This window comes from Sorex araneus, chromosome X, assembly GCF_027595985.1.
Source record: "Sorex araneus isolate mSorAra2 chromosome X, mSorAra2.pri, whole genome shotgun sequence".
Taxonomy (NCBI): domain Eukaryota; kingdom Metazoa; phylum Chordata; class Mammalia; order Eulipotyphla; family Soricidae; genus Sorex; species Sorex araneus.
Window position 1 is genome coordinate 172,094,347 of NC_073313.1, and position 20,019 is coordinate 172,114,365.

Here is a 20,019-nt window from a genome sequence, read left to right on the forward strand (position 1 = left end):
ATTAAAAAAAAAAAAAGAAAAAAGAACAAAAACCAAAGATAGCGAGGGCCACCACCTAGTAATGTAAACAACAATATTTCTATTACTTTCATCAAAAGTTGCCAATAAAACACTGTGCCTAAAAATCCCTAAATTGACATATCTTAATCCCATTAACAGCATCACTTGTTTTCTGCTTGTTGTTTTAATACACCTCACTTGCTTCTAAATTTGTGCACTGCATGATGCCAACATTCTACATACCTTACAAACTGTTTACTCTGCAATGTTCCTCCTATGATGTGCTTTATCAAAACCCTACCTGCTGGCAACAAAAATTTGGAACCACATGGTTCCAGGTGTTTTCTGAAAGCTAAGATTGAAAAGTGAATACTCTTTGATTTTCTTAATTAGTTGCAATGATACTCAATTTTGCTTCCCATGTGCACATGATTATTACAGCTTAGAAAAAATTGAATTATATCCCTGGTCAAAATCGAAGAAGCTTTAAGAGTATTTTGGTATCTTAGATCCATCTGATAAAATGCATCAATGCATACAATAGTCCCAAGAACTTATGTAGCAATAGGGAAAGAGATGTATTTGACATCTGTAAGTCTGGCATGCTTAAGATGTTAAACTTTTAAGTAAGTCTCCAAACCAGATCTGCTTTGGAAAAGAAATTAAAGCTAAAGTTCTCACAAATTTAAAAAAGATAAACTATATTAAGCCAAAGTCGAAAAGCTAAATTATATTAAAGGTTGTCATTAAATTCAAACCCCTATTTTGGAGTATGATGCATGATTAAAAGGCATTACAATGCAAAATATTAAGCAAATATTAACACCTTAATATAGCATTTAAAAAAAAAAGCAATGGAAACCTGATTTAAAAGAAGCTAGGAAGCAGCTGAAAAAGAGACCGGTTCACTGTGAGAAATGGAAACCTCTCAGACAGTGCTACGGCCCCGAATCCAACAGCTCAGGAACAAGGCCAATTATTGCAAAATATTAAACATATGGTGAAGCTGCAAACTTTTCAAGAGAATCATAAGAATGAAAGCAGCTACAAAGAAAACAGTCAGGGCCTCAAAAACCTAAAATCTGTGCTATAACTACTTCCTGGAGGAACATTTCTTTATAGTATACCAAGTTCCTTGTACTTCATAGAATGTAAGCTGTAATTTTATGATAAAGGGTTAAGATCATGAATTCTTTTTATTGCAGCTGACAAGTAATCTTTATAAAGAGCTACTTATTTGACTCCAATTACTGAAAGGAAATCACTAAGCTATTATAAATCAATTCTCTGACTCTGAAGTAAAAAAAAAGTCACAAAATAGACACACAGAATTCAAGAATTTCAGAGTACACATAAGTTTTAAGAAATAACATGGCAAAACACCCTAACTTTGCAAAATGAAACCCAGTGAATTTTAAGTGAAACACCCAAGAGCAGTTAATGATGAAAAAGGCCAGTCAGGACTGTGACTTGTATTTTGTTCTCTTTCACATTATACAAAACCTTCTCTGAAAAACTTTCATGTTGCCAGAATTCTCTCTGTTTCCATTGACAGTGACTGACTAAACTTGATTTGAATAACATAAAATTTATTTATAACTTAAAATTTATATAAAAAAGGGATCTGTACATTAATTCCCCAGCAACCATGTTAGTACTGATTTCAATTCAGTTTCCATAGCTGGGAGATTTATTGTTTAAAAGGGCAATAATGATTGTGATACTTGGTATACATGTATGGGTAAAAGACTGATGCATTCTACTTGAGATATTTCCCCAATCATCTCTCTGTCTAATAGAAATTTTTTTAATCTTTCGCTTAACTCTACCTGATTCAATTTGGTTTGTTAACTTAGGGAAAATTTCTTTATATTCACACACAAATATTAAAAATTATTTGTGCCTCAGTGTTCTAGATCTCAATGCTTTCAATATTTAAATAATTAAGTTTCACCCTTTTAGGCAACAGAAGAAAACAGTATGCTTCTTGAAACTTGGTAGGGTGATTAAATGCTTGAAAATAAACAAAAAATAAAAGGAATATTTACACTTATTTTAATCAGATTTGAATGGTGAAATGTAGGGAAATGAAGGAAAAAAATCTCAAAAGTATTAAGTTCATATACAAAAATTTAAATTAGGGATGTAATTTCATGGCAGAGTACTTGCTTTTTATGTCTGAGGGTCTGGGTTTGATACCAGCAAACCACGTATGCACACACACACAAACACAACACACACACACACAAAAAAAAATTGCTACGTATCTGTGAGGAACAAAACCCTGATCCTTTCAATTAGGACACACGAAAACACAAATTTTTGGCTAACTTTTTGTTTTGTTTTGTTTTTTTGCCACACCTAGTGATACTCAGGGTTTACTCGTGACTTTGCTAAGGGATCACTCATGGTGTGCTCCAGGGATGACATGGGATGTTGGGAATTGAACTGCAGTTGGCCAAGTGCAAGGCAAACACCCTACTGCTATACTATCTTTCAGATCCTTGGGTAAGCTTTGGTACAAAAAATAACCAAAAGCTGTTCTTACCCTTTATACACTTAATGGTCTACAGACTGATGGCCGAAAACACTGCTCTGGATTACATAGCTTTTAATAGTCTAATTCTTCATAATTCTATAAAAAGGTTTCATATGATTCTCATCCCAATAGTTGCCACTGGCACTACCAAACTATTTTAGGATAGTACCTGGTAGTGCTTAGGAACTTTTCTGTCTCTTTGGAGGTTGGTCCTATGGTGTCAGGGATCAAACCTGGTCCTCCCACATGCAAAATATATGCTCAGCCCTTTGAGCTCTCTCTGGCTGTGAAACATTTCTTTAATGGGAAATATTCTATTGTACTCACTAGAATAACAATTTGCTTTCCTTTCAGATAAGGATGCTTTGTGGTCTCTTTCATTTGACAATAGAATGGGATGTAGCTAACTTAAAACGCAGGTGAAGAGGGTATTACAGAAATAACTGAAAGGATAACTCTAGCTATAGTGTTATGTTATGACTAACTCTAAGTCAAACATAATGTTAAAAAACTATTCAGCTCATTGCTTAAATTATCCAGATGCAACCTGACTTATCATTTCCTTCCCACTCACCATAACTAACAGTAGAAATCTCACCACGATGACAAAGGATCACTAATGATAAACAGATGCTATCTGTCACACCAATTTTTTGATCCTCAATTAAGAGAAATGTCATTTTCAGTTGCTTTTTATTAAGTGGGAATAATTTTTGCAGAGTTGGTATTTGTACAAGTAAACTGGCTCAATTTGTGGCTGGAAGTTATCATTTTATGAGCAGCTTAATTAACTATGTAAAAGAACTAAAAAGCTCGTATGAATACAGACCATAAAAAGGGATCCTCTAATAGGCTACATTAAAAAGTCAGTAGTTACATGCAAGATATTTGAAAGGAAAGAATGAAGGTGAATTTATTTATTTTAGTTATCACGACTATAGCTATAATCTGTACAATCCTGAGGAAAAAAATCACGTCAAAAACAGTAAGAAAAGTCAGTTACTGGAAAAAGTCAGTCACAGGAAACTGAAAATATTTTCTTCTTTTTTGAGTCACATCTAGTGGTGCTCAAGACTACTTTTGGCATTGTGCTGGGATGAGTGAGGGAGGTGGTCCTTCACAGAGATGCCAGGAGACAGGCAATTCCAGGAATCAAATTTAAGCTTACAGCATGCAGAGCATGCACTCAACCCTTTGTGCTATCTTTCTGGCCTAAAAGTAATTTTTATAAGAGTAAAATAACAGGGGCTGGAGCAATAGCACAGCGGGTAGGGCATTTGCTTTGCACGCAGCCGACCTGGGTTCGATTCCCAGCATCCCATATGGTCCCACTAGCACCGCCAGGAGTAATTCCTGAGTGCATGAGCCAGGAGTAACCCCTGTGCAACGCTGGCTGTGACCCAAAAAGCCAAAGGAAGAAAGTAAGAAAGAAAGAAAGAAAAAGAATAAAACAACATATTTAGAGTTATAGAGAAGTGTCATGACCAATGTTCCCATATATTAAGAATGACTAATGGTAACTTTTGGAATTAGAGCTCTTGCTAATTTACATTAAAAACTTTAGGAAAATTTGAAACTAAAGGGCCTCCTATAGAAGATAAAATAAAAGTTTTAAGTTGGCTAAAATGACCAATGCTTATACTTAACACAGTTTGAAAGAACATCTGTCACAAATACAGCACAGGGCCAGTAACAAAAAGGAATAATCTACCAAACACAAGACAACAACTAGGAGTAACAGATTAAACGCTTTTGGAAGATTCCCTGCAGGGGTCACAAGTTAAGACTCCTGTCTGGTAAAAGAAGCCGATGAGTCACAGTGATCAGTGAAGACTTCACAAGTAAGAAAAAGCAAATCACTTTTCATTAGATTGCCTGGTGCAAACATCCTCCTGAAATTGCAGCAACCGCAAAGAGTTCCAAAAATAACAAGAATAAGAAATAGCTTAAATAAAGATACGGGCTTATGTGGCCTCAGTGAGTCATGCTGACATAATTGGAGAGTCTGTGACAGTGATGAGCAGCTACAACGACCTAAGAAACAATATAAAATTCAACTTTAATACCCAGATCTTTAAGGCTGAAAAATACATTAAATATTTGACTCAGAAATACATGTTTATGTAGGAAGAATAGCAAATTATGAGTCCAGTAAAATTGCTGAGAACTGTATGCACCAGGGCTGCTCAAACTTTTTCTACAAATGATCACTTCTTGCTTAAGAAATACAAATAGGCAAGTGCTGCCAGAAACACCTCAGATTCATTATATATTTGATTTTAAGTAAGCTTTGGTCACTGTGAATTCACCTTCTATTGCTGCCCCTTTTTTTTTGGTGACTCCTCAGTCATGGGACCTCATAAAGGGTTGCAACCTACAGTTTAAGAAGAGAGGTTATACACTGAGATCCAGTTGTTTTCATATAATTATTAAAGAAAATTCAAAAAGGAAAACACCTTGAGTGTTAATGCACTTGAAATGCAATGTTAGGTTATATTCAGTCTAAAAATACCTTGAAGAACTGGAGGTTGTAGTTCATTGTCAAAGCACATGCCTTGCATATGTGAGATGTTGGATTTGATCCCCGGGTACAGGAAAATAAAACAAACAAACAAACAAAAATACCCCAAAAGAACAACCCAAACCTTACACCATACAACCAGTAAACTGAAAAACAAAAACACAGATGATGTATAACAACATAACTTCTTTGGAAGGTACTTCAACTGAGACCAGACATCATAATACCTGTGTACTAGTCTAGAATTCTCAATCAAAATTTGGGTGGTCTGGTTAGCTGATGACGGCATCTATTTTTAACCTGTCTTGCCTCTTCTTTATAGTTATCATAGATGGAGGATCAAGTTACAAAGAAGGGCGCAACTACCTTGACAGAAAGCACCAGGAAGCTGTTTTCTGAACACAATGGTAGGCCTGGCACAATCTTCTCATATGCCTCCTAACCCTTTAGCATAGAAACCTGACTGTGTGGTATTTTCTGGAGGATGCAAAATCTTAAACTTACTGATTTGTAAACTTATGCTTATAAACATGGTAGAAATCCCTGGCAGATTGAGTCTTCCTATCATCATATGAAAACAGAATAAAACAGGATGAAAATAAAAGCAGTACTTTGTTTTTTTTCTTTGTGATTTCAGAACTAGTACTCACCTGTCTGCTGTGTAGGCTGTGGCAGTGGTTGGTTTAGATGTGAATTGTAATGGACGGAAGGAACTGGGCGATACTGAGGTTGACTGGAGTGATAATGGCCTGGAGCACAGTAACAAGCTGGCATCTAGGAAAAATATTGAGGGGAAAAATATATATATTTTACTTGCAACAGAAACTTTCTTCTATGAAGAATGTCAGAGTGTAAAAAGTAATTTTTCCAACATCAATTACCTTAAAACTCATTTGCTTAGCTTTAAATTTAACTAAAAAAACAATTCAGAGTATACATAATAAAAGATACTGCTAACATACTCGTTAATCTGATATAATAGATATAAAATTTTCAGTCATATTTATTTTAAATCTTTTCCCTGCCCAGTTTCTAGGATACACCAGCCAGTGCTCAGGGCTTACTTCTGGCTCTGCACTCAGGGATCACTCCTGGTGGGGCTTAGGGAGTCATATGGGGTGTCAAGGATGAAATTCAAGTTGGCTGTATGCAAGGAGAGCACACTATCTGCTGTACTACCTCTCTGGCCTCTCAAAGATTTCTCTTGTAAAACCAAATACAATGGGGTTACAATGATAGTACAGAAGGTGTGGCACTTGCCTTGCATGTGGTCGACCTGGGTTTGATCCCTGACATTTCATATGGTCTCCCAAGCACCATGAGGAATAATTCCAAGCAGGGAGGCAGTCATAACCCCTGAGCACCACTGGGTGTGGCCCCCAAACAAAACAAAAAACCATATACAATCAAAATACATGAAAACTAATCCCAACAGTTCTTTATTTTATACATTCCAAAGTAAAATTATTATCTTCTTGCTGGTGCATGCCACTCCCATGACTTTAAATTTTGACATTAGTCATATTATTTACACATCATATAGTATTGTTGAATACATTTAGTAACTTATACCTATGATATTCTACTATAATGATTTCAACTTATTTTGTGGTTAAGGCTGGCACAATGGTACAGCAGGTAGGGTGTTTACTTTGCATGTGGCCAACTCAGGTTTGATCCTTAGCATGCCATATGGTCTCCCAAGCACCGCCAGGTGTAATTCTTGAGTGCAGAGCCAAGAGTAACCCCTGAGCATTTCAGGGTGTTATCCAAAAAGCAAACAAAACAAAACAAAACAAAAAAGCAAGCAACCAACTGAAAACTTACTTGTAATTAACACTGTTTCTGAGATTTTGTTGAAATATACTGCTAGTTTATTCAATTTAATTGCTGAACAGCAACAAACCAGCTTACTTCCCTAAAGCTGCCCTGGCTCCATTCTTTTTCTTACACTTCTAATACATATTAAAATGACAATATAAATTTTACTTGTCAATTAAACTTAATAAAGTGGGGGGAAAGTGGGGGCTAGAGTGATAGTACAGTGGGCAGGGCTCTTTCCTTGTACATGGTCGATCTGGGTTCAATACCTGGCACTCCACATGGTCTCCCAAGTGATCTCTGAACATAGAGTAAATCCTGAGCACTTCTGGGTGTGTGCTCAAAAATAACCAAAAGAAAAAAAAGTGTGAAAAAATATCAATCAGACCTTTGATAGAGCTAGAGGATGGTTCAGTAGCATAAGGTAACTCTCTTGGAAGTCTGAGGCTATAATTTCCAGTCTGATCCTCAGAGGCACCTGCAAGTACTGAGCATGATCCCTATGGCTAGGCTATTTGGGAATCTCAGCTCCCTGGTGGCATGTTTGATCTCTGACCTACTGTAGCTGGATGCGTGTAAACACTGCAAGCCAACAGTGTAACCACACAGGCAAACAATGTATATGCCACAGCAATCCTAAGTTAGCAGTGTAACTAGGCTATAAAAACACAACACAATTAAAGAAGAGTGATTTCTGTATGCATGCAAGCATCACAATCAGAGGTGCAATCCCTGGTGGGTATAACAACCATTATATGAGCACCATAGCAGGTGTTCATATATTAAAAAAAAAAAAAGTAAAAGAGAAAAGACACTAGCTTATTTTTCCTTCCTCCACCCCCCCTACCCGCCCCCCCCCCCGTCTTTTCTGAGCCACACACATCTGGTGGTGCTCAGGGCTTACTTCTGATTCTGTACTCAAGGACTGGACCTGGTGGGTTCTAGGGACCACATGGGGTGCCAGGGATCAAACCTTGGTCAGCTGCAGACAAGACACCTGTACTATCTCTCCAGTTCTTTATTTTTCCTTCTAAAACTACTTGTATCAGTTATGAGTTTCTCAAAGCAAATGACCGAGTTTGGAAAAAAAACCAAACAGTCCAGCAATACCCAAAACTATGTGTAAGTTACATTCAATTGGTTCATGAGCAATTTTTTGCATTCTACTCTTCTGATGGGGAGATCTGAAATAGCCATGTTATCTGGAGAGTCAAACTATTCAATGAAGATGGTATTATGTCTTAATAAGTAATGTCGGAAAGAATACATACACAAATGCAAAAAACAAAACAAAACAAAAATTTGAGGGGCCTAGAGATAAATAAACAATAGAATTCAAGCCCAGCAAGCATCAGGCAACTGAAGCTACTGGTTCAATCACTGGCACTGTTCATAACCATAAATATGATCAGAATGGATTTGCTATTTGGGATTTCTGGTGCCACAGTGAAATGCTGAGATCTCTGTTGCACTGAAATCCCTAGCAAGCACTATGACAAAACAGTGTTTGAGCAATGCAATCAAGTATGCAATTCCCAGTGATCAGCAAAATTAAAAAAAAAAAAAAAAAAGCATGTGCACAGCGGAGCACATACTTTGTATGCAGAAGCCCCAGGATTGATTTGGACATAGCATGGTCCTCTGAGTACAATCAGGAGATTTCCTGAATCAGGAGTAGCCCCAGAGCACCACAGGATGTGGCTCAAAAACAAAACCAAAAAAACACAAACACCAAAACATGCGATTGTCATAACTAAGTGCATGACTGGTAAACACGGACACCACGTGATGTGAGCAGTACAACTGAAGTGGACTACCCGAGATGCATACAGCAGTGGAAAGTAGGTGTGTGAGTTCAGTGAAGAAAAGAGATAGAAAAGAGAAGAATTTGGGGATTGGAAAATGACTCAGGCTAAAAGCTTGTTTTACAAGTATGGGACCACAAATTTGATGCCCAAAGTTGCCTACATGTGCCAAGCACAATCTAGCTCTGCTGTTTGTGATCCCTGAGGCCTCCAGAAAATTCTGGTCACACTTAAGACAATTGTGTGAGAGCACTACAACTAACGGGTGTGCCCTTAGCATGCATGAAAACCAGAATGTCCATCACAGAGTGTGGGCTTTGATAAGCACATGTGCAAACATAACTAAAGGAGAGTAAGCCATAGCAGTGAGTACAGCGGATGAGTGGACAAGCGTATCAACAGATGTGCAATAGTTGGTGAACAACATAACTTAGGGGAGCTAAATTCTAAATTTAGGCAACATAATTCACTGCATTAATAAAGGATAAAGAGCACCTGATCACTTAATAGATACAAAAATATTTGATAATATTAATATAAATTTATGGCAAATACAGAAAATAAGGTATTATGGGGCTCGAGCGATAGTACAGCAGGTAGGGCATTTGTCCTGCACCCGGCAAACTCCTTGGGTTTGATTCCCGGCATCCCATATGGTCCCCAGATCACTGCTAGAAGTACTTCCTGAGTGCAAAGCCATGAGTAACTCCAGAGTATTGCCAGGTGTGATCACAAAAGCCAAATAAAAAAAAGGTATTAGATGACAGTAAATGGCTAAGCACATGCTTTGCATGTCAGCTCAATCCCATGGTATACTGAGCACTACCAGAAATCACCCTTAAAAACTAAATCTGAGAACCACTGTGTGTGTGTGTGTGTGTGTGTGTGTGTGAGAGAGAGAGAGAGAGAGAGAGAGAGAGAGAGAGAGAGAGAGAGAGAGAGAGAGAGAGAGAGAGAAACCTGAGTCCAGTTCCTCCCATCTCCATCCCTCCTCCCCCCAGAAAATCAGAAATAGAACTATAAAACTTAAAGAGACTATTAGTAATGATGATTTCCATTAGTTAACACTAACACAGAATGTGGGGTTGGAGAGGTGGTACAGTGGGTAAGGTGTTTGCCTGGCTTGCAGACAATGTGGGTTTAATCCCCAGCACCACAGATGGTCCCCTGAGCCCGGACAGGACAGATCCTTGCATGCAGAGCAAAGAGTAAGCTTTGAGAACAACCAGGTGTAACTCAAAAACCAAAAAAAAAAAAAAAAAGATTGAATGTTTTCCCTCTCAGAATGAAAACAAAGAATACTTTTAAAACTTAACTTTTAGTTAATGTATGGATTCTGAAGATTTTTACTTATTTCTGCTATGCTCTAACTATATTCAACATTGGGACTCATGGTTAGTAACATGGGCAAGTAAAAGAAACAACAAGCATAAAGTAGGAAAGGATGATTCTATAGAAATGATCTTTTATGAAAGATAATTTAAGCAAACTACAAATATATACTCAATAATTCAAGTTAAAAGTTCACTGTGAGTAAAAGTATAGGTAGGAAAGTGCTAGTCTTGCATGTGACTGGCTTTGGATGGATCCCTGAGCCAGAAAGTGTGCTGGAACAATGCTAGGTGTTCTCCCTACCCCCAGAAGCTCAGGGGAAGCAAGATAAATGTTCAGTTTTACATGTTAGCAATTAACACACAAAAATTCAAAATAATCTCAAATAGTATTTAAAAACCTCAAATACCTAGAAATACACTTAATACTGCTGAAAAATGAAAGAACATCTAAGTAAATGGAAGAGTAACATGATCCTACACTGACTCAATGTTACTATGACGTTAGTTCTCTCTAAAACAAATCTAATTTTCGTAAAATACCTAACTGTGGGGCTGGAGCAATAGCACAGCGGGTAGGGCGTTTGCCTTGCACGCAGCTGACCCAGGTTCGATTCCCAGCATCCTATATGGTCCCCTGAGCACCGCCAGGGATAATTCCTGAGTGCAGAGCCAGGAGTAACCCCTGTGCATCGCCGGGTGTGACCCAAAAAGCAAAAACAAACAAACAAACAAACAAACAAAAAACTAACTGTAATGGTGCATACGCTTTATTGTTTCTCTTAAACTAATTTAAACAAAAAGAAATTCAAAGGTCATGTAACTTAACCATCTAACTTAAGTGTCCACCTGTCTTAGCATGCACCTAAAAATCTCCAGACAGAAGATGACCACACGTTTTGTTTACAAAAATCTCTCCATGTAAAATTAAAACGAAACTCTCAGGTAAAGCTGATCTAAAATGAGATGCTTCCATGGGAATGAACGGATAAAAACTGAAGTACCTGTGTTGAAGGCTGATGAAGATATCCCTGTTGCTGGAGCACAGGCTGGCTCACAGGGTGACCAGAGACAGAAAAGGTAGGGGTAGGAACCGCTTGTCCATGTGGCAGCGGTGGAGGAGGTGGTGGAGGGGGTGGCGGCGGCGGCGGCGGTGGAGGAGCTGTGGTCATGATATAACCAGACTGTTGTGGGGACTGAAGAACAACAGTGGACTGGAACATGGTGGCATGAGGGTCAGAACCATCTGCAGATGGCTGGCGAGCAAGACTCATTTGGCTAAACTGAGACCCAAGATTGTCCTGCTAAAAAGAGAAAAGTCAGAAATCAGTAAGTCTTCTATACATAGATTAAACACATCAAAGAAAATATTCCATGTTTAAGGTAAGTTACAGTAGTATATATTATGAAGAAGCTTGGTCTTACACAAAAGATGATTTAATAACAGAACAGCTTTAAGAAAATTAGAACTCTAGGGCAGGAAGACAGAAAAATTAAAATTCTGACTTTACAAATTACTTTTATATATATCATTTATACTATATATACATACAATAAAAAGATGCAGCATATAGAAAAGTAGTGAATAACATCTCAAGTTAAAAATGAAAAAACATTCATCTGCAGCTGTAGCTATGGAACTCAGGGCCTACATACTTGATGCATACACTCTATTGCTGAATCATACCCCTAGCAAACTCTTAGGTAAATGAAGGTCAGAAGCATATGAGAAACTGGAGATAAACTGAAAAATTGTTCATAGAATTCCCATTTTCTGAAAGGACTTCAAAGACAAATTAACTGGCAAGGCACGGTACTACTTATTCTTGAACTTAATCCCTCATCCTAGAGGTAATTTTCAGGTTCTACGCATCTCTCTATCATCTATTGCACCTAACAATAAGATAGACAAGCAGAAACATGCCATATCCTGCCCAACTGAACACAACTTTTATTTTCTCAAGTATTTTTTAGTCTGTTCCAAAGGTCAGATATTAAACAAATGGAGTAAGAATGGAAGTTTCCTAATGCTTTTGCTACTTGGTTAGCAGGATGCAGTGCTCAGCCAAGACAGGGCTATTGTTCTTAGGGAATCTTCTTAGCTCAGTAGGATAATGACCAACTCTGACCAGTTTACATACTAAACACTGTGTCAAAACAGGGCTGAAATGTAAAATGGCATGTCCAGATTGGCAACAAATATAAACCACATTTAGATAAGAGAAAAATCTTGAATTAAAGGATGGTGAGAGGGGCTGGAGCAATAGCACAGTGGGTAGGGCGTTTGCCTTGCATGCGGCCGACCCGAGTTCGAATCCCAGCATCCCATATGGTCCCCTGAGCACCGCCAGGGGTAATTCCTGAGTGCAGAGCCAGGAGTGACCCCTGTGCATCGCCGGGTGTGACCCAAAAAGAAAAAAAAGAAAAAAAGATGGTGAGATAGCTAAAAGGATGGGGCCCTGTTACTAATGGCTGGAGCCTCGGACCCTAAGCACCACTGGGTATGGCCCCTAAAACAAAAGGGTAGTTAAAAATTGTAACAATTGTTCAACACTTAAAAAATAAAGGGGGCAAAAATTATATAGCAACTTAATTATTAGATCAATGTTGAGCTATCTGTAATTTATGTATTTTTGGTTTTTTTTGGGTTGTTATTGTTTTGTTTATTGACCCACACCTAGCTGTGCTCAGGGATCACTCCTGGTGGTACCTGGAGGACTTGTATGTGGTGCCAGATACCAAACCCAGGTCAGCCATATGCAAGGAAAGTATCTTAATCTCTGTTCTATTTCTCTGGCCCTAGTTTGCTAGGCTTTGCTAAGGAAATTGAGGTTACAGAAAAGAAACTGAAAGGAGGAAAATGATTTAGTAATCAGAAACAGAGGGTTTTACTCTTTCCATATAGTTCCTCTATATATGCTATGTACATATATATATATATATATATATATACATACACATATAACTATACAACACTGTTAAGAGTCATCTTGGCCAAAAAAGTAATTTTCTTTCCTTTTTATTTGTTGCTACAACCTGCTGTGTTTGGGGCTTATTTCTGGCAGGGCACAAGGTACATATGCAGTGTTGGAATTGAATGAGAGTTTTCTGCGTAACAAGGCAAGTGCCTAAATCATAGCTAAGGCTGGTAAATCAGCTGCACTGAGTTAAAAAAAAAAAGCACTCTCAATAAAATATTTCTAAAAAGTATCATTATTTTAACAGCTTTGAATATATCTTGGAAAGCAATTTCAAAATGTGAATCTGTCTATGTAATAGAATCACTGGGAAAGTAAACAGCTTGTTAGGGAGACTCATTTTAAGAGAAATGAACTTTATTGAGTACTAATTTCATTTTAGGAATTATGAGGGAAGTGTTTTACATTGTGACATAACTACAGAAGCACACAGGTAACACATGATAGCAACGTGTCCGAACACTTACTGATTTGTGTAACTTGAAGCATACAATGGATCAATGGAGATGTTGTTACTTTATAATCACAATTTATCTAAAGATCTACTTAGGAAAAATACTTACGGAAGATATCTTAGGCATTGTGAGCTCGAAGTCACCAGAATAACTGGTACAGAGACTCATGAGCCTAGAGGGAGAGTTGGCTCAGATAACAGCCCACCCTATGGTAAACTCAGTGAGAAAAGTAATGCATTTGAGGACCAGAATAATCAACCTGAAAATATTTCATTACAAAGAAGCAGAAAAGATTAGGGTTTGAACAATCATTAAAATGAGCTAACATAATAATCTGGGGGAGAGGGAAGGCACTCACATTGGGATTCAGGGTAGCCTGGGGTGCCTGGGATCGAACCTGGGACTCCCACCCACACGCATAGCATGTGCTCAAGCCTGTAAAGTCATCTCCCTAGGCAAAAAATAAATAAATAAATAAATAAAATTTTTTTTTAGTTTTTCTTTGTTTTTTGGGCCACACCTGGCAATGCTCAGGGTTTACTCCTGGCTCTGCACCCAGGAATCACTCCTGGTGGTACTTGGGGAACCATATGGGATGCCTGGGATCAAATCCGGGTTGGCTGCGTGCAAGGGAAATGCCCTACCCACTGTACTATCCCTCTGGCCCTGCCAAAAATATTTTTATTAAAGAGAATAATTTATTTCTAATACAAGTTAGAAACAATACATACACACATACACTATTTCACTATACATACCCTTGAATTAAAAAAACTTCACAAGATCATATCACAATAATCTCATTCATAAGCATTCATCACACAGCCACCCGCAGAAACAAAGCAGGAGGTGAATAGAGATATAGTACCACAAAGTATTGCTGGGTGGGTGAGACTGGCAGGAGCGGGGATGGGTAAGGGGCTGTAGAGTACTGAACAGGCTGTGAAGAGGACTGCAGAGGACGAACAGGCTGAGGAATAACAGGGTGGCAAACAATGTTAATGTCAAAAAAATGTTAGCGAGAATGCAAATGGAAAGTTATACTGTTCTTGGCAACTGTTTATACTAGTCAGTTATCTTAAATACAACATAGAAGACAACAAAAATACAAAACTACCAAGTAAAACTTTTCAAGACATATCTAAAGTTTAAAACATAGCAAGATACACTTTTCATAGAATATTTATTAAGTTCAGTAACGGAGACATTTCAAAGTGTATTCTCTAACCTCCAAGTCACTCCACTAAAAGAAGACCACACTTATCCTTACTTTCTTCTTAGGTGAAGGTGGCACTATCTATTTAGCACCAAATAATAAAAGTCATTTTACTATTAGACACTAATAACTGATACAACATCTAAGCCAATTATCTTCTCTTTTTGGCAAGGCATGATTAGATACCCTTTTGGAACCCAAGAACCTAAATTTTAGGTTTTTGATTGTTTTTAAGTCACATCCTGCACTTGGTGCTGGGCCTAGGGGTGACGAAAGCAGGGAGGGAAGGAGACACAGCTGGGGACAGAAGCTGGGACGCCTACATGCAAATTATGTATTTAAAGTGTGGCCCACTGAGGGCTCTCTCATCGTCCCTGTTTTGGTTGTTGCTGCTGCTGTTTTTGAGCCACACTTTGTGGTGCACAGCATATGCTCAGCCCATTGAACTATCTCTCTGATTTCCAACTTTAATAAAATTTAAAGGAAAATGTCTTGTGCGCACCATTAACAGTAACAGGCTGAAGAACAACATGTCCAAACACACAGGCATATGCATACATAAAAACTATCTTTTTAAATGCAAGAAGACAAATAGTTTTTGTTATAATTTAAAATTTATCATGACTGTATCAGAAGCTAAGAAACTAGTTACTTGAAATTGATTTCCTAATAAAATACTCCTGCATGTTTTAGAAAAAATAATCTCGCTGTCTGGAGACATTTTAAAAAACAGGCATTTCAGGGATCAGTGAGGTATAGCAGGCTCTGACCTGCGTACAGATAACTGGATTCAAACTCTGACACCTCATTATGGTTCCCCCATGTTCCACCCAGGATTAATTCCTGATTAAAGTAACAGGAGTAAGTCTGAAGCACAGCCTCCGGTTATGGCAGCTTTCACCAAAATAAAATAAAAAACAAAACAAAAACAATATGTTTTTTTAAAAAAAATTATTAGTATTATCAAACTTTAGAGAATATAGCTTACAGAAGCTATAGACTAACACTGACAACTGACTTAGTTACCCAATCTTACATTTGTAAAGCTTATTAAAAGGAGATAACATGGGACGGGAGCAATAGCACAGTGGGTAAGGCATTTGCCTTGCATGTGGCCGACCTGGGTTCAATTCCCAGCATTCCATATGGTTCCCTGAGCACCGCCAGGAGAAATTCCTGAGTACAGAGCCAGGAATAACCCCTGTGCATGGCCGGGTGAGACTCAAAAGACAAAACAAAAAACAAAAAAAAAGGGGGAGATACTATGCTTATTGGCATAAAAACTATCATAATTAATTTCATAGATAGCAATCAAGCTAAGGGGAGTGACCTGTGGACACCTACATAAGAAAGCAGAGCAGAGAAAGGGGGCTAGAGTAATAGTACAATGGGTAGGGCACTTGGCTTCCGTGTGTTCAAACTGGGTTCATCCCTGGCATCCCTTATGGTTTCCCAAGCAATGCCAAGAGTGATTCCTAAATGCAGAGCCAGGAATAGCCCCTGAGCACAGCCAGATGTGGCCCCCAAATAGAACAAAACAAGAAAGCAAGCAGAGGAAGAACTCAAGTATGTTTACCTAAAAACTGAAGAGTTTATCCAAAAAATGATACTTCTGGTTAAAATGTATATACATGTATACTTTCTCTAGTCAAAAATGTAAAAGACAGTACCTAAAAATAACATAAAATTGGGGGTGTGGTGCTGCCCATACAAACCTGTGGGGTGAGTGCATTAGCAGCCTGATGGTGCCTTCAGGTTTCCTCATATTCCAAAATACCTGGCTCTGGCCAGACCCCAACAACTTGTGACCAAGTTTCTCAAGAAATTAAATGGCCAAAGTTAGGTATGTGGGAGCCATGTCCACAAACCACCTCCGGCTCATTTATCAACCTTGCTTCAGAGACCCATGAATAAATTTTGAAAGAGATCAAATGCCACAGTTAATCTTGGACCTATGCAAGGCTGAACAGAGCAGGGTAAGTTGGGGGATGGGTGGGTCAGTCTGGTGCCCTCCCAAGCAGAGGCCTGGGCAGTTGTTTGCTTCCACAATCCAAAAATCTCTGCCATGCTCTAGGCCACACTCCACCATCTAGGGACAGACTTGAGATAAAATCTGCTGAAAACTCAGTGGGTTTTGTGACTGAAATCTCCAGGCTTTCTCAGGGTTGGGGTGGGATACTTCCCCTACCTCCCTTCCGGAAGCCTTAGCAGTCATGTCCACATCCCAAAGCTGTGACCCAGTTGAAACCTTCAGTCTTACCTTCTTGCTAAAAATAACGAATGCCCTGAATAAACATGATGACCTCTCAGTACCTGTATTGTAAACTATAATGAACAACAGGAAAGAGGAAGGGAGGGAAGGAGGGAGGAAGGGAGGGAGGAAAGGAGGGAGGGAGAAAGGGAAAGAGATAGGGAGGGGGGAGGAGGGAGAGGGAAGGAGAGGGAGGGAGAGAGGGAGTGAGGGGAGAGAGGAGAAGAGAGTGAAAGGGGAAGGGAGAGGGAGAGAGTGGGAGAGAGGGGGAGAGGGAGAGAGGAAGAGGGACAGAGAGAGGGAGGGAGGAGAAAAATCCCTGCATAGAGGCTGGTGGTGGCAGGGTTGGGGGATGGTGAGAGGGAAATGGGGGACACTGGTGGTGGGAAAGGTACTCTGGTGGAGGGATGGGTGTGGGATTATTGTGTGACTGAAACCCAATCATGAACAGCTTATTAACAGGGTATTTCATGAATATTCAATAAAAAATTAAAAAGAAAAAACCAACCAACACACAAAATTAGGTATGTCTGCCTATTAAAAAAAGTTAGAAAAACTATAGAGGGGAGCCAATGATTTCTTCTCACAAACCTCATGACTAAAAATCGGTCATGACATCACATATCTACTAAGTGTAGCTAATGTTAGAACTTTAGGCTATTTAATGTACATAATGTGTAAATAAGTCAGATAATTACTATGACATAACTTTCTTCTGGATCCTTGATGTGTTTGTCAGATGAAGCAAAAGGTTTAGTTTGCTGGTTTGCTGAATGAAAGAATACTGATTTCGAAGGATAAGAAATTTGGGCAAAAGACTGATCAAGTGAAATTCTAAGAAAAGAAGCATTTTTTTTTTTGCACCTGGACACAAAACAATATCTACTTTAAAAAATGATTCATTTCAGGGCTGGAGAGATAGTACAGTGGGTAAGTCACTTGTTGTGCACATGGCCGACCTGAATATGATTGCCAGCATCCCATATAATCCCCTGAGCGCTGCTAGGAGTGATTCTGAGTACAGAGGCAGGAGTAACCCCTGAGCATCCGTGTGTGGTCCAAAAACAAAAACAACAAATAAAAAATATTAGTTTCAAGAAGTGCAGTCTATCTGAAGGCCTTAGAACTTATTTTGCCTGGTTGTTTTAAATTTCATAGATAAATTATCTCAAAGTCTGAGAATATGATTATAAAATATCAATTATTTATTTTTCCATCCAACGAATTATCAGAAATCCCAGGCAATACCAGGAAAAAAAATCAGCCATGAAATTTGAATATACCCCAATATTTTGAATGACTGTCCAAAAGGGCATCTATATTGAAATTAGTTGCCTATACCTTCATTTAGAATTTTCTCTAACTAAATCAAAATTATTCCAAGAAAGGTTAATAATATAGAGTACATAACTATAAAGAAATCCTCAGAATTTTTTTAAGACATAAAATGAACATTTCTGCTAAGTGAATACCAGTCCTACAAAACTGGTAAAATACATATAGCACTGCAAAGACTGCAACATGATAGCAGGTTAAAATGGAAATGATTCAATACTAAGCTGACCAAAGCTAAAAAGAAGGCAGGGAGGGATTTTTCAGTAGTCTAATATATCTCAATGTACAGAAATGGGAATGGAAATAGATGTTGGTGAGTGAGACTTTGAGGTTTAGCACTCTTCTTTTACACTTAAGAATTCACTTTTATATTCTTATAAGAATATCAAAAACTTAAAAGTTCTTCTAAACACTCCTGGCCATATCAGGAACTTTAATTGCCTAAGGTATGCCTGATATGAATATGTACAGATAAACTCTACAAGTGTTTAAACATGCTCAAGATTTTTTACAAGAGTGCTTTGGGAATTTTAATTCAGAATGCTTCTGTTTGTCAAGGGTAGGTAGGAAAGAGAGTATCTTAAAGATGTCTCAGCAAACCAATTCAGATTTTCTAATTACTGCATCTGTTAAATCTTAAATAACCCATTATGCTTATTAGGATAATAATCTTTTACTTTTAATCTTCTTGTCTGTTTCTTGTCCTTGAGAAATGGGAATAATTACATAGCCTCATTAGATAAAAGCATCCCCATCTTTTTAAAAATATATTCTGTAAATTAGTGAAAAGTCCTTAATCTCTCTTCTTAAGACTACTGAATGTGGTATGACTAGCAGAAAGTTTTAAAGGTGAGATATTTAAGGCTATTTCAATTAAATTAGCAAATTTTAAAAAATGCAGGTGAACTGAACATAATGAAATTGTGGACATGCGCACCTGTGAGAAAATGTGATTGGTTGCTTGTTGAGGGGGTGGGGGTGGCAGAGGTGGCTGTGGAGGTCCAGGCACTTGGGATCTAATTGGTTGTTGATTCATAGGAGGATTATACACAACTGGACTCCCATCTGGGTTGATAAAGGGCTGACCTGAAAAATTAAAGAAAGCAAAGTTGAAAGTAGGTCACTGAACAACATCTACAATGCAGTCACAATTCTATAAGCCTCAATTTTCTGGGAGAAAAAATATATTTCAACGAGAAGAAAAGTCTAAACTCACATGAGGATCTTAACAATACTTATCTGTCCCACTTATGAAAGTAAATATTCAAAAATTTTGCAGTAGTATTTTAGTTTGTGAGTGATACTCCAGAACCTTTACTAAAAGTTACTTTCTAATACTACAAAAAAAACCCTTTCAAATTCTCATACTCATTTTAATTCTTCAGTTATAATATTGTATATTTATCAAGAACAAGTACTTGATTTTAGAAATCGAGAAAAATTCTAAATTATCATTTAATACAAAAAGCCTAAAATCCTGAATAATTTTCTGAAATAATTTCTTTTCCAAAATGAACAAATTCTATTAAAAGGGAGAAAAAAGAAAACATGTTCAGAGGAAATAGAGGCTTTACGAGAAAGAGAAGAGGCAAATGAAGTAAAAGAAAGTAATGACACCCTTAAGTAATTTCTTTTAAATTCAAAAAAGCTTTATTATAGGTTAGAGATAAAACTGGAGAGAACTTTAGTGAAGATTTTGAGGCTTGCTTTTACTGTGTAATTATTGGAGGGGACTGACTCCAGTTGTTTACCTAGCTAAGTAAATTC

General features: G+C 37.9%; 1 protein-coding gene across 17 annotated transcripts in view; it reads right to left on the minus strand.

The window, feature by feature from the left end:
* The window catches only part of R3HDM1 (R3H domain containing 1), a 152,711-nt gene that overhangs the window by 51,049 nt on the left and 81,643 nt on the right, over positions 1-20,019 (minus strand). For 10 of the 17 annotated variants that reach the window (XR_008627257.1, XM_055120633.1, XM_055120630.1 and 7 more), the window contains 4 exons: positions 19,190-19,338; positions 14,319-14,420; positions 11,022-11,321; positions 5,711-5,834 (listed from right to left, as the gene is read on the minus strand). Coding sequence is in view for 16 of the 17 variants with exons in the window: in XM_055120633.1 (XP_054976608.1) it covers positions 5,711-5,834; positions 11,022-11,321; positions 14,319-14,420; positions 19,190-19,338 (675 nt within the window). In the remaining variant the exon portion in view is untranslated. Of the gene's footprint in view, positions 1-5,710; positions 5,835-11,021; positions 11,322-13,808; positions 13,902-14,318; positions 14,421-19,189; positions 19,339-20,019 lie in introns of all 17 variants that reach the window. The other 7 variants (XM_055120637.1, XM_055120631.1, XM_055120634.1 and 4 more) reach the window with 5 other exon arrangements.